General features: G+C 60.9%; 1 protein-coding gene across 9 annotated transcripts in view; it reads right to left on the reverse strand.

Annotated features, from left to right (window-relative positions):
• Positions 1-217: 217 nt before the first annotated feature.
• The window catches only part of AXIN2 (axin 2), a 29,556-nt gene continuing 15,042 nt past the window's right edge, over positions 218-14,731 (reverse strand). For 7 of the 9 annotated variants that reach the window (XM_033847039.2, XM_033847037.2, XM_073798455.1 and 4 more), the window contains 8 exons: positions 10,347-10,449; positions 8,053-8,193; positions 7,440-7,966; positions 7,064-7,261; positions 6,594-6,818; positions 6,093-6,188; positions 4,780-4,947; positions 218-1,470 (listed from right to left, as the gene is read on the reverse strand). In XM_033847039.2, coding sequence (XP_033702930.1) covers positions 1,344-1,470; positions 4,780-4,947; positions 6,093-6,188; positions 6,594-6,818; positions 7,064-7,261; positions 7,440-7,966; positions 8,053-8,193; positions 10,347-10,449 — 1,585 coding nt within the window. In that variant the 3' untranslated portion in view covers positions 218-1,343. The other 2 variants (XM_033847042.2, XR_012328839.1) reach the window with 2 other exon arrangements.

The following is a 14,731-nucleotide window of genomic DNA, read 5'->3' on the forward strand; positions in this document are numbered from 1 at the left end:
GTCCACACCTGTTCCACGACGAGAACATCCTCAGCCGGTCAGCGACCAGGTGATTTTGAAGAAATCGTTTCTCGAAACACCAGGAGGGTAAGAAGAGCTCCAGGTCAGATAGAAATGGGCTCGAGCAAAGTGGGAAAAATCAAGCAAAGAATGTTCACGTACAAAAGGGTGCCTCTAACCCGCGTCCACCCCGGGGGATTCAAAGACGAGGCCGATATTTTGAAAAATATAAAATTTTAATAAAGGCTACATCTCTTAATTACAATAATTATTGTACCAAGTTATTCTCCTTAAATGAACTCTTTATAATGCATAATTTACAGTATAAGTAGGACAAGATGCCATGGCAAAAGTCATTGAGTACAAGACTTGTAATAAAAAGGCATAAAATATATTTGTACATAAACCCCTTTCAAAAAACAAGGGAAAGCTGGAGCCCTCAATATAGGGCGACACACGGCGTGGACACCGTGCAGGTACAGGTACTGTACTGATTCAAGGTCAAGCACTAGAGATAGTGGATTAATACTCTTTTCCGTACAATATATACAGACGTATGGTACAAGGAACGATGGCAAACAGAATGCACAGATTAAGTTAATGTAAAAACCCGAACGTCACGATGAAGGTGTCTGGAGGAAAGGTGCTGCTAGGTCTTCCCACAACTGTTCGCTTCTTTGCCGGGCGGGGCGCAAGGGGAGGGGGTAGTTTCCAGAATGGCTGGGGTCCAAAAACTACTTTTAAAAGACTCCCAAGGAGTTGTCATCTCAAGAAAAGCACGAGTCGAACCACGTGGCTCCGGAAGGCCTCAGCCGTCGGGTGCTGGGCCCTGATGGGGAGCTCCAGGAAGTCACAGGGTGAACCTGGGGCCCCGGGGAGGCTCCCCCTCCTCCACAATGAACCATCCTGTCCGACAGGAGGGCCCCCAAATCAAACCTCAAGACCTTTATGACAAAATAGAGCAGCGCTGGGGAAAAAGACGCACCATTTTCTGCGTGCGGCAACGGCAGGACACCACTTTTAAAAAGTCTATGTTCACTTGGAGAAACGCACGGCACACCTTAAATCCTCTTTCCGTGAAACAGAACCACGAGAACGTCCTCTCTCCCCCTTCCGTGTTTAAAGCAGCATATCCACAAACTGGGGGCGGGGGAGTCGACTGTCCAATAAATAGCAGGAAGGATTCCTGTCCAGGTGAGCTACACACAGTTTCTCCTAGCGGATGGATCCGGAGCCCTAGGAAGTCATAGGTTATGCACGGCGGTCTCTCCAAGACCATCAGCGTCTACGAGAGCCAGGAGCCGTCCTGTCCGAGGCCGGTGGCCCGAGCCAGACGCCGAGGCTCAGTCGATCCTCTCCACCTTCCCCAGGATCCGGCCCTCGTACGTGGGCAGCACCACCTCGTCGTCCCAGACCTCCTCAAACACGGCTCCACACGCGAACTCGTTGCTCGCTTTTTTGAAGTAATACCTTAAAAGGAAAACCCAACACGCGGCTTGGTAAAGCTGCATTTTCTACTGGGTTTGAGAGGAGAGTCTGTCAGCGCTGGGGGCGAAGGGGTCTGAGAATGCCGCTACCGCGGGCGGCAGGGAAGTCTCCGCCCGGGTGTCTGCTTCGTGCGGCTGGTGGGAGGGCAAAGCCAGGCAGGGGCCCCGGAGGCGGCGGCGGCTAGGCACCCCCAGCCGCCCACAACGCTGAGGCCCAGCACCGTCACCCGACACACACGCTGAGAGGGACCCTTTGCAGAGGACGGCTGCTGCTTTCTCCCCACTTTATTTTTGGGGGGGAGGGGCGGGGAGCGCAAGGCGTGCCTGGAGGGGTGGGTCCCTCAAAGAGCCCCCGACGCAGGCCCCCGACCCGGCAGGAGCCTGCGGAAGGCCGGCACATCTCAGGCCCCCTGCCCTCCAGCGCCCAAGGGCCAGCCCTCCCGGCTGGTGTCGGGCACAGCTCGGGCTGGCGGGGCCAGGACAGGCTGCTTCCCCTGTGGTCACCGCAGGAGGCGGGCAGCCCACTGCTTCCCGGGGTTGCAGCCACCGAGACCCCCGCTGCTCTCCCCTCTGCCCGGCCCCTTCCCTCCCCTCCTCCAGGGCAAACGCTAAAGGCCCCTATTCTGCCCGCTGATTAAAAAAGCTCCTTCCATCCCACCCCGGCTTCTTGCTTGAAGCCTGTTTAGCTGTAAGGACGCAAACGACCGGCCTGTCCCAGGAGAGTCATGTGTGAAAACTGCTGTCCCGCTCGGCCAGGCCCACCCGAGACCCTTCCCAGGACACGAAGCCAAGGCCTATCCCTCCCGGTCCCAGGCCAGGGAGACCCCTCAGACACTTTAAACTCGCCCCTGCAAGCTGTCATCTTCAGCCAATAAAGGCCACTCGTGGAGGGAGGGTCACGGTCCCCCGGGGGGAGGGTAATAGCTTCTCAAAAAAAAAAAAGTAATTGTGTCTCAGGGTTACAGTGGTTTTCTGTTTTTGTCTTTTCTCCTTAAAGAGTTTTTTTCAATTCCCCTTGGTTAGAGCTAAATTTCTTTCCTCTTTAATGAAGGCCAGCCAAGTACTTTCATAGGAGATAAGGCTAAACCCAGTGAAACAGCTGCATTTAGTCAAGGGTCTGGGTTTCTGGCGTTCCCGGCCGGGCTAAGGCATCAGGGTGACCGCCCAGCTCGAGGGCGTCAGCGGAGAAGACGCCCTGGCACGAGGAGGGCAGAGTCCCGGGGGGCCCAATGAGAGCTGGGGGGGGGGCGCCGTGCACAGGAGACCCTGGGCAGCGGGGGCAGTTCTTTCTAAATGAGAGGCTTCAATGCCTTCGCCACCCCGGGCAGGCCTCGGGCCCAGCATGGGGGCTCTCCCGGCCCCTCTGAGCAGAGACACGCAGCGAGTGACCTTGTCCCCGACTGCGACCTCCTCCCCGGCCCTCCCCTGCGCCCCCAGACTTCAAAGGCACTGCGACCTGCTTCGTGGCAAACTCTGCTTCCTCCTGCCATCTGGCACGTCTGCAGGGGCTGCTCTGAGCTCTGCCACGTCGAGACTGCTCAGCGCAGCCCAGGTCCCCGCTCCCCGCCCCCACCCTCGCTGGGCTCCGGATGGCAGGCGGCGGAGAGGGGTGTGAGGAGAGTGTCGCGGTGCCACCCCGCCGGGGGGACGAGGCGCGGCGCCCGGTGCCCTCCCGACCAGCGGGCAAAGGGTCCAGCGCCGGCCCGGGAGCCGGTGGAGCCGCCTAAGGCGGCTGGGAAGGGCCGCAGCCCGACCCAGTCAGCAGAGAATGTGCCGGTCGCCCATGTGTGCGAGTCTGTGTGCGTTAAAGGGGAGGCCGGGGCTTCAAAGCCAGGCTTGCTGAGTGCGCCTCAGAAAACACTCCGAGCCAGACGGGGCTCGAGTGGCTGCGTGTGGAGCCGTCCCTGCCGCCTCTGCTCAGCGCCCCTCGGCCCTGCTCCCCTGAAGGTCACCTGCGCTTCCAAAGTCCAGCCGAGCCAAAGCTGAGATCAAAATGAATCCCTGGGGGGCACACTTGTGTAATTAGTTTCACCTTGTGTCTGTTCAAGATTAAAAAAAGAAGAAGAGGAAGAAGGAGCCAGGCCCGTTCCCCAGTCCCCTGGTTCATTTCCAGAACTGTCTCTGCCCGGGCGTAAAAGGGAAAGATCTCAGCCCGGCTCCGGGCCCCGCTGTCGGTCACCTGCAGGGTCCCGGCCCTGAGCCACGTCCCTTCCCTGCAAACAGAGTCACTCCGGGCCACTGCCCAAACCAGCGCCGCCCCTCCCCCCGCACCGGCCCCGGCGGAAGTGGCTGCTCTGGGAGGGCTGGGGTCACGGGCCCTGGGGGTCCAGAGCCGGCACGCACCCAGCAGGCGGTGAAGTGTGTCAGAGCTCTCCGTGCCATCCCTGCTCGGGGCAGCAGCAGGGGAGCACCTTCCGGGCCCGGGCTGTCTCCTCTCTGACCTCCTGCCTCTCCTGTCCCAGCCCTGCACACGGCACTCGGGACACAGCGGGATGGAACCCACGGGTTCCCTTGGGACGAAGGCTGCCGAGAAGGGGCAGGTAGGACTCTGGTCATCACCTGCCCCACGTCGAGGGGAAAGTGACCAAGAGACGCCCAGGGCCAGCCCCCGGCTCTTGGATCCCCTCCAGGGTCCGGCAGGCCAGGGTGGGCATCTGGACCGTGTAGAGGGGAGAGGACGCCGGGAGGGAGGACGGGTTCCCATCCCGAGGCCCCAGCAGGAGGAGCGGCCAGCCCTGACCCCGCCCCCCCGTGCCCACCCACAGGTCCTGCCCTCCCTCTGTTACAGGCAACCCTGTCCCACATGGCTTGGGACACGGAGGCTGAGGGAAGAGGACGCTGCCACAGCGCAGGCAGTGGTCTCTGCCTGTCCCTGAGCCTTCGGTGAGGACGGCCTCCCCCAGACGTGCCAGGAGGGCAGCCTTTCAGCCTTCTCATCAGGCAGTCTCTCCGTCTGCCTGTTCCCTCCCTAGCTTTCCCCCGCACCCCTCGCCCCTTTCAGGCAGAGCCTCCACGAGACGGCCCCAGCCCAGCTCTCCTTCTGCTCCTAACCCTAACCCTCAGGCTCGTCCACCTGGTAAAAGGAGCCCACCAGGTGCCCAGAGCCCTCCCCGCCGCCACTGCTGCCCTGTCATCTCGGGGAGGGGGGAGGGGACGGCGTCAGTGAGACAGAGCGAAGCGTCGCGCAGCCCCTCCAGCGGCCCCTCCAGGTCTGGCCCGGCCAGGAGGCGACCCTGGCTCTTGGTTCTGAGCAAACCAAGTCCGGAGCAGAAAGAAGCCATGGGACGCTTACCTGTAATTTCCCTTTTTGCTGAGCTGCTCTTTAAAGTGGCCCAGGGTCAGGCTCTGTGCCTTCAGCATCCTCCGGTACGGGATTTCCTCCCCGCAGAAGAAGTAGGTGACCACCAGCTCGCTGGCCTGGAGCGCGTGCACCCCCGCCAGCTTCTTTGGCTCTTTGTGACTGAAAATAAGATGGAAAAGCAACAAGTCCCGCATCTGAAGGCAGCAAGCACGTGTGCACGTACACAGCCGGGGGCGCTGTCTTCAGAGATAAAGTCGGGCTGCAGCTGTACACCACGAGGGTGCGGGTCCCGATTCACAGAGGCAGCCACCTCCGGTGGACACACGGTCCTCCCTCGGGTCCTCTGTGTGGGGCAACCAGGAAGGGACCGTCTCCCTCCACCCAATGGGAGGACAGAGCAGTGTCCATCAGGGGGGCACCAATGGGGTGCTTGCCAAGGAAGATGAGAAAGAAGAAACCCACCCAGAGCCACAGGGACACAGCCGGGAGTGGCATGAGCCCGGAAAGCCAGAGCCCACTGGCGGGGGGTGGGGTCAGCCCTCAGTCATCTCAACTTCTGCGTTTTTGTGGAGTGGCTTAAAAAAAAAAAAAAAGATGCAGGCCCGGACAGCTGGTCACCTTAAGGTCCACCAGCTGTTGACAGGGTGGAGGTCTTCTCAGTTCGAACACTGTTCATCGCTCACAACGAACAAGCTAACCAAAAACACTTTAATGAGTTAGGCCACTTTACATCTCTGCAACCTAACGCTTTTTCAACGCACCACCCTGGAGTGAAACGAAGCCTGGCTTCCCCGCCCAGTTTACAAGAGTGTAGGTTTAGGACAGGAATCATGGGACCAGTGGGGAAGATGTGCTGCTCCCCCCACAAAACAGCAAAGATGGTCCCCTCTCCGTCCCTGCAACGGTGGAGAGGCACCCTCCCGCTCAGTGTGACACAAAGATGGTTTTCCAACTCGCTAACTTTCTGGGCCAATGGGGACACGTTTTCCATCTGGGTTTGGGGTCCCTCTACCCGTCAGCTAAAGGCTTCCCGTCTGAGCTTGAGTCCAGGAACCCTGACATCCACCACTTCAGAAGGGAACACTTGTGTACAAGTCATGATGTGTTTCTTGGTGCAGGTGGGCTTTTTCGAGATCCTAATTTACGGCAACATCTGGGTTTACCGTTCCTTGTCGCTAATGTGAAAACGAAGGTGATTTTATAGACTAAAAAAAAGTTTTCAAAAACCACAGCCCCTGATAGAGAATTCCCTGAAAACTAAAGCCTCTGGGCGGATCTCAGCAACACCAGGTAAAGACACTCACTCTTCCGAAGCCAGGCTTGGGCTGGAGAAGGGCGTGGCTCCTGGCTGACCAGTGGCCGAGTGGTGCCTGTCCCTCTGCTGACTGGCCACGCAGCACCTGAGGACACCAAGGACTTAGACGGAAGCCTGCCGTCCCCGGGGCCAGTGGGAAGCAGTCAGAGAAGCGCTCTCCCCGGCCTCCGACTTCCATCCCCGCGGAGACCCAACCACGGCCTTGTGTTGACGGCAGCCCCTGGAGACCTGGCAGAGCTGTGCTAGGCCCCCCAGGAGCCCAGCACTGGACGCCGCAGCCCAGGCAGAGGGCTGAAGGCTCTAGAAGCCCCCTCGGTCACGGCTCCTCGTAAGCTCACCTCACCGTCGGGACCTTCCTAAGGGAACAGGAGCTGTGAGGGCTGCCTGCTCCCACGCCTCGCCAGGTCCCGGGGAGCCCTTCGGCTAGCTCAGGGGAGCCGTTCCTAGAGGCCGGCGAGGGGACCCGCCACCGGCCGCCCCAGCCACTCACCGCTGCTTCGGGGGCTTGGACACCTCCGCCAGCCGGCGGCAGGCCTCCTCCAGCTGCGCCAGGGTGTTGGGTGGGGTCAGGGGAGGCACCGCAGGGTCCTGGGTGAACGGGTGGGCGCGGGGGGCGGCGCGGGGGTGCCCGCTGCTGCCCACCCACAGGTGGTGACGGCCGGCTGGGGACGCTCGGGCGCACTCCAAGGGATAGGCCCGCTTGGTGCTTTGGGCACTGAACGGACAAGGGCGAGAGAGAGCCGAGGGGAGACACGGGATTAGGGGGCCGGAAAGCACGACTTCAAGAGAAATCACAGACAAGGGGAGAAAAGAAAACGCGCATGGCCCCAGCGCGGCACTCCTGCGGGCCGCCCAGTCGGACGCTCACGACTAGAAGGGCGGGAGCCGCCGGCGTGGCCGCGCTCGGCGCAGAGGGCCCCCCACCCCCACCCCGCCCGGGCGGCGAGCTGGCGTGTTCACCTGTGCGGCTTGGGCTTGCCCGGCCGCTCGCTCTCCAGCACCCACTGCCATACGTCCTGTGCCCGGTCTCCCTCCTCCCCGGGCGGCTGCAGCGGCCCCGCTCCGCCGGGGGCCCCTCCTTCCCGGGCTGGCCCAGCCGGGCCTGGCTCCGAGCCTCTCCCGCTCCGTCGGGGTGGGACGGCGCCTCGGCCGCGGCCGCTGCGGGGAATGAGAAGCGCATCCATCCCGGGGACCCCGGCCGCCTCTGCCTCCGCGGCCCCTCCAAGCCAGCGGGCGAGGGGCACCTGCTGCCCAGCCCCACGCCCCCGCCTGCCCCACCGCCCTCCCTGCGGCCCAGCGCCTCTGCCCCCCGACCCTCCGACCAAGGGACACCTACCCAGCCTGCGCGGCCGCCGCAGGCTCTGGCGCCCCGGGGTGGCTCTTGCACTTGGCGCAGCAGGGGTAGTCGGCGCCCCCGGGGGTGGGGACGGGGCAGGGGCAGCGTGCGCGCTGGGCAGCCTCGGCCTCCACCTCCTCCCGGGTCCGGGGGCCGGCGTGGTGGTGGATGTAGTGGTGGTGGACGTGCTTCGTCGTCTGCCTGCTCACGAAGCCCCGGGCCCCGAGGAGGGGGCAGCCGGCTGGGGCGGCGGCGGGGGGGAGCAGCGGGCCCCCGGGGGGCGGGGGCGCGCGGTGCTGCAGGAGGTGGTGGCGGCGATGCTGGTCCGGGGAGCGCGCGCGGGGGCTGTAGCGGCCCACGCCCGGGGACTGGCAGCCGGGGGTCTTGAGGACCCTGGACAGGTGGTCGTCCAGGATGGTCTGCGGGTCCTCCTCGTAGCTGCCCGATGGCAGGAGGGAGAGGGGGTGCTGGGCGGGCCCCGCCTCCCGGGCGCTCAGTGCCAGCTCGGAGCCCTCCTTCTCCTCGTCCTGGAAGGCAAGGTAGCGGTCGGGGGGCGCCGGGGTCAGCAGGAGGGCCCCCCCAAACCTCGGGCAGGGGGCGGGGCGGCGCCCACCTCTCGGATCTGCTGCAGGCGCTCCTCCAGGCTGTGCCGCGTCTCCAGCTCCAGCTTCAGCTTCTCCAGCCGGGAGATGAGCTCGGCCGCGAAGGCAGCGGGCTCCACGGGGGTCATCTCCTTGGGCAGGCGGTGGGTTCTCTGCGGGGCGCGGGGAGGACACGGGGCGAACGCAGTCAGGGGGCTGCCCGGGCCTGGGGACGGCACGTCCATGGCTGCGCGGAGAGCGGGCGGCGCGGGGCCCGGGCTGCTCGGCCGCTTTATGCGCCGCGGCCTCGGCCTCATGGAGAGCCATGGTCCCGGCAGCGCGTGCCGCAGGCAGGAGCAGTTGGTCGCACTGCGAGGGGCCCCGCTTGCCCTCCCTCTGGAGTACAACCAGCCCATCGGACGCTACTCTGAACTAGAAAATCTTCAAAGACTGTTGTCAAACATAAAAAAAAAAAAAAAAAAAAAGGCAGCTCTCTGAGATGGGGAGGGGAGAGAGCCCACCTCAAGGAATAAAAAGTAGAGCCTAAACAGAAAGGGAGCTGGAAATGTAAAAAATAAGATTGGAAGGGCGGTGGGCGGCGGGAGGAAAAAGGGAAAAAAGGGAGAGGGGGGAAAAAGAGGAGTCACGGGGCCCAGATCAGACGCAGCGGTAACGTCTCTCCTGGCCGCACACTGCGCACCTTTGAGGCGGCGCCGTCTACCGCTGCCCCGGACCCCCTCTGTTCCCCGCCCCTCCTCCCGTCTCTTTGTACAGAAAATGAAGCAAGTTGCTGCCGGCTAACGGCAGAACACTGCTGCGCTCGGCTGCCGGAAGCGCATCTACCGAGGGAAAAGGGCGCATCTCCAAACCGGGATGGGATACAAACAGGCACAAGCACGCGGCCACCGCCGCCAACAGAGAGGACCCCCGCGGCCGGCTTTCTGTCCCCCTGCCGTCGTCTGGTGCCCGCCCCTCATGGTTCTGCCCCCTACCCCTCGTTTGCCTCCTGCTTTGGCCCTTTTCTTTGGGAGGGGGCGGGATGGGGCAGCAGAGAGCCAACATGCAGAGGCTGGCATCTCCCCACCCGAGCCGCAGATGAGAAAACAATCGCACACCCCAGGACAGAATCACCGAGTTCACAATCCTGGGGGGGCCGCACAGCTTTCCTTAAACACACATACCTCTCCCCAGTGCCCCCACCAAGTCAAAAATATATATATATGTACACACACACATATATGAATACATCATCGATACTGCTGTACGGGTGGGGGGGATGTTATTGAGGGGGGATGCTGGAGGTCCCCAGGAAAGCAAACTTAGTAGGCTAATTTTACAAATTTAAGTCTTCCCTGGACTGTCTGAGGGGCTTCAGAGAGAAGTGGCAACAGTCCGCACACTAACGCAACGTGGGATTAGCAACGCGATGTGTCCGCTTCCGACGTGTGACATCACCGATGGACAAATCGGATTCTCTGAAGCTGGCAGGAAGGACTCTAAGCAGAGATGCTGCTCTAAGCTGGGCACTCTCTCCCCCTCCCTAAGGAGCAGCTGGACCTCCGGGTACCACAAGAAGCACAGCTCCTGAGACGCAGATGGGGCAGCTCTCTATGTGCGGGGGCCACGGGCTGGCTGCCCCCGGGACTTGGAAATCGTAGGGGAGGACCCGGAAAATCCCTCCACGCCACGCTGGCCTCTCATCTCAATCGCAGGAAGGAGCTGCTCACGGGATGCTCAGGCACTTATTGGGAGCAGATTCAACAAGCAGGCACTATGCCACGTGCTGGGGTTGGAAACAGACAAGAAGAGGGACAGCCGACCTCCAGGGCTTCGGAGGAGAAATGGTCGAGCACAGAGATGAACAGTGACTGAAACGACACGGCCACGCGGGCAACGCAAGGAGAACGTCCCAGGACGCGACCCTCACTCAGAAGGCAGATCCCTCCAGCCTCATCCTCTCTCTCTTTCCTTCATGCAGTCGACCAGCAAGTGTTCAGTGAGGACCCACGACGTGCCAGGCACTGTTCTCGCCTCCGTGGTGGGATGGACTTAACAGGATAGCCCAACGCGAAGCACCAGTTCCTCCCACTCTCCCACCCTTCGCTGCTTCGCTTCTTCTCATGGAGTTTTCTTTTTTGAATCGAGGAAACGGAAAAGGCCGACTAGGGCACCGTGGGCGCCCCTGCTCTGGGTTACACCGCAGTGAACCGCAGATCGCCCCTTGCGTGGCCCTCCCCTGCCCTCCCTCCCCCCAGGTCCCAGGCGCACCGGCCCCCAACCCCCCACTCTTCCCCCCAGAAAAGAGCTGCCGGCTGACCGTACTCACCGGGAAGTGAGGTAGGCACACCTGGCCGTTGGCCTTCACGCTGCGATGCATTTCTCTCTGGAGCTGTTTCTTATTCCCCCCGAGGTAAGGAGGGATTCCATCTCTAAGGGAAAGGAAAGGGCAGAACCCACCGGCTCACGAGGAGGCCTTAGCGCACGGGCCGACTCACGCGCGCCCGCCTGAGACCCCGCCGACAGACGGGGCCGTGCACCTCCTGGAGCTGGGAGCGCCCCCAGTCCCCGGGTGCTGTGGCCGTCCTTGCAGGGAAAGTCAGTCCAAGGCCCAACCGCCACATGTCCTGCCCCTCAAGCCTCTCTGGAAGCGGCTCCCGCTCGGATGCAGGAGTAGCAACCTGGGAAGAGCTTGTGTCTCAGAGCTGCGCCCACCTCAGAGTGAAGGTCTCCCTATTTTACAGGTGCCCCAAGCCGGAGACTAAGACCCCTTTGGTCCCTCCGACAGTCTGTTACCACGGCAACCAGGGACCAGACCCACAGAAGACTAAGCCAGGCGCTGGTGGAGGGTGTGCGTTACCCTCCAGCAGTCAACCTCCCAGGCGTTCCCGAACGTCTCCTTTTTATCAGCCACTGGCAGGCATCCCTGGGCTCCTTCCTTCCCTCAGCTCCAAACCCTACTGCCCCCAACCAATGGATTCTCAGATCCGTGACCAACGTGGGCATAAAGGGAAAGCCCCTACTCCGCAGTGCTCTGTGCAATTCATCCAAGTATCTGAGTACCTACTACGTGCCAGACCTTGTTCTGGGCTCTGGGCAAGAGAGCAGCGAAGGACGGGGATAAAAGTGCAGACGACTGCCCTGAGGAAGCTCGTGTTCTAACGGAGCGGAACAGGTAATAGGCAAAAATTAAAGAGCAGCATCTATGGTAAGTTCGAAGGTGGTACAAGCACTGTGACGAAACACACTGCGGGAAATGGGGAGTGAAGACGGCTGGGGCGTGGAGCTGCATTTTGAACAGGAGGCGGTGGCCACTGAAATCCTCTCCGTGGAGGTGATTCTGAGCAAAGACCAGAGGCCAGAAGGGCCCCTTAACGTCCTTCTTCACTATATTTTTAAAAAGCAAATGGAAGAAGTTTAAAAACAACTCAACCACCACCACCTCCACTCCAGCTAGTCTGCACTAAAAACAGGACCCGGAGTTGCTGTGATTTTTGTTTTAACTTTTGTTCTTGAAAGCAGCCGGACGGTCACGGGGGGATCATTTTCCCATTGCTGTTCCTTCCAGAAGCCACTTATTGACAAAAGCCTCAGGTTCACACATTTCCGCACTGAATCACCCTTCGAGGCTGTAAGTGTTGAAATCAGCTGCTTGGCTATTTCCCTCTCCCTGGTGTTTTGTTCATCGACGGGTGGCTGGCTCACCAGCAGCGGGTGACCATCAGTTGTGCCTAAAAATGCCAGGAGCGGCCTGGACCAACTGGTCGACCTCCGGCTCTTCTGCATGGCCGAGGATTCCGGAAGGCTGCTGACCTGGGCAGGAGAAAAGGGCTGCCGCCCCAGGGATGCAGTACAGATACAGATGAACTGACCTACGAGCCAAACCTTGGAAAAGAAGCACTTTATAAAGTCCGATCGTACCGAGGGTACAGGCGGGGAAGACAGGTCGACATAAAGCAAGGACTGACGCACGCGTGTGAGTCCTGTCCCAGGGAAAGGCTGAGGGGGGTCAGACAGCAAGCGCTGTGGAAACGGTCAGCCCGCTGACCAGTGAGGTCAGGTCTCCTAGGCAGCCTCCTGCTCACTAAGGCCTGGGATGGAACTGGGCCCGTGAAGGTCAAGTAGGAGAAAAGGTTCTAAGTCCAAAAACTTCCCGAACCACGTGGGGCTTCATTACAACTCCTCAGCCCAGGATCACCCACGAGACGTGGGCCGGTCGCAAGCAGGCCTGGCTTGACCAGCCGCTGAGGGCCATGCCCGCCAACTCCAACCCGAGGCTGCCGGCCCCCCATGGACCGAGTGATGTATAATCCAGCTGCACCCTCACAAAAGCCCTAAATCCCCACCGTTCATGGACGAGCAGAGATGCTCCAGAGCTCTCCTGGACTCAGCCGGCAGGTCAGATCCAGGCTTCTGACCCAAGCCGCTGGCGGACTCCAGCACAGGCGTCCTTAACTCAAACACGCACAGTCCAGGCCCAGCTGGAGAAGCCAAGCTCCCCAATGGTCTGAACGCGGGGACACCATTTCCTACGCCCCACGGGGTCACCTGGCATTCTGAAGGGGTGAATGGGGGGGTCTGGGGAACATCCTGAAAGTCCCGCTGACCACTCAGTGCTCGCTGGCTGTGGGGCATGCTGGCCCCCCATCTCCCGCCTAAAATCCCTTGTGGGGTGTGGGTAACGGCAGGGGACCAACAGACTGGGTCTCACGATGGTCTGAGCAACAACTTCTGCTGCCCCAGGGCTGCAAGACAAGGTCCACATCCCAACCAGCAACTCTTCTAGGGCCGTAATAAGAGGATGGCTCTGCTCCAGGCCTCTTCCAGGCAATCCTGGGGGTGGGAGTCAAGCACCCCGTGGATCCCACCGTGACACACACGGGGCTGCACGAGTCCCAGGAGGCCCCCGCCTGTCCCCTCCAAGACTCTGACCTTGAGTGTCCCCCAGAAGCCTTTGCTCCTCCCCCTTGCCTCCCAAGATGAAACGAGTGGTAAGCCTTTCACACCTCTCTCTCCTTCTCTGTATAAAGCAGGAGAAAGAAAAGTGAACTGGGGGAGGCAGAGGGAGCAGGTCCCTGGTCACTTGAAGGCAAGAGGAACAAATGCATTTTTAAACCACTCCTCCAACCAAGAACGTGCCCACCACAGCCAGGGCAGGTCAAGGGTCCAGCTGTAGGCAAGGAAACGTGAGACCAGCACAGAAAAGGGAGACCGACTCGCAAAGGCTCAGAGGCTCAACAGGCACCTTCAAGGAAGTGTGCCTTTAACCCCACCCCCACCCCGACCCCCCAGCCAAGAATCTTCTTCCAACACAGCCCGTCATTCCAGAAAGGGGCCTCTCTTCTCTGTACCCAGACTCTGAAAGCCTGTGATCAGTTTCCTGGCTTCTCAGGACCATGAGCTGACCCGTGTCTGCGTCTCGGTCCCCGGACAGCCTCCTTTAACGATAAACATTTTAGTTAGCGCGCCCGCTGCCGGGCCCAGCTGTTTCTGGGGAGCGCTGGTTCCGAACTGTGGACTCCACTCAGTTGCCATTTAAGCCAAGCCAATGAGTTTAGCCTTTTGACTCGGCCGTGCCCGGCCTAACCTGAATGTCGCTTTCCGGTGGCCTTGAAATAGCGGGCTCACGTACACACGCGTCCACTCGCATTTTCGTCTGGCCACCACCCCGAAGGCGGCCTATGATCACCGCCAACATCAAAAGGCCGGTTTGTAAGATAAGGCACTATTTGAAGTTCACTCAGGTGCTTTCCCCGGGGTCCAAAGTAAACCCATAAGTAAGATATAAGGAAATAAAAATTATAAAATAACCTGAGCCACTCTCTGTGTGAAAGGCGACAAGAAGGTCTCGGGCTGATTTTGTGACACCCTGAGCAAAAGCACCCTCCGATCGCGCGGATGCTGATTTCAGGAGCAGCTCTGCGCAGAGAGAGGTGTCTGCCACCTCCATGCTGTCCTCCTAGCTTTCACTTCCTAACAGAGGCCACACCTGGGCGCCAGGAACCTGCTCCTTCTGATATTTCTAGCGTGCCCCCCGCTCCTGCCACTGCAATCCTCCTACAGCCCCCCGCAGTCCTTCTGCCCAAGGGCTGGGGTTGAGGACTTGGCTGGGAGTCTAACTTTCCAAACAACAAAACAAAACAAAACTAAAACTAAAAAAGCCATTTCTTCTGACAATGTAGGTTTCAGAGCAACGGGCTCGCGAGAGGGCCTGCGCAGAGGCCCTGTACGAAGACTCAACTCCCCAGACATCTGAGACAGGGCTTTCTGCATGGCGGGGAACCAGAAGTCGGCAGCGGGCCCTGGACTCGCCAAGGACAAGGCCCCCCCGGCCCAGCTTCTCCCGGGCCTCGTGCAAAGGCCCTGGGACTTAACTGCTTCCCTGGCAAGTGAGACGACTGCTTGTGTCCGATGAACTCCACCTTCTGGAGTCTACTGAAGGCGTCCCGTGACCCCCGCGCCTCCCGCTCCCCGCCCAGCTGTGCCCCTTCCCCAGCCCCCAGCAGGGCAGCCAGCCCCGCCCCCCGGCCTCTGTGCCCACGAGAAACGGCCAGGGCTCCTTTCATGCCTTACGGGGCGCTCCTATTCACTAGCGCCAGGAGGTTTCAAAGGGGCCTGCTGCCCTCTCGTCCCGCTAAGCTCCCCCGGCTCGGTTCAGCTCCGCGTCCCCCTCGCACTCCATCGCTCGCTCGGGCTCTGCTCTGTGCCGGGCCC

This window comes from Tursiops truncatus, chromosome 20, assembly GCF_011762595.2.
Source record: "Tursiops truncatus isolate mTurTru1 chromosome 20, mTurTru1.mat.Y, whole genome shotgun sequence".
In the NCBI taxonomy this organism is placed as follows: Eukaryota; Metazoa; Chordata; class Mammalia; order Artiodactyla; family Delphinidae; genus Tursiops; species Tursiops truncatus.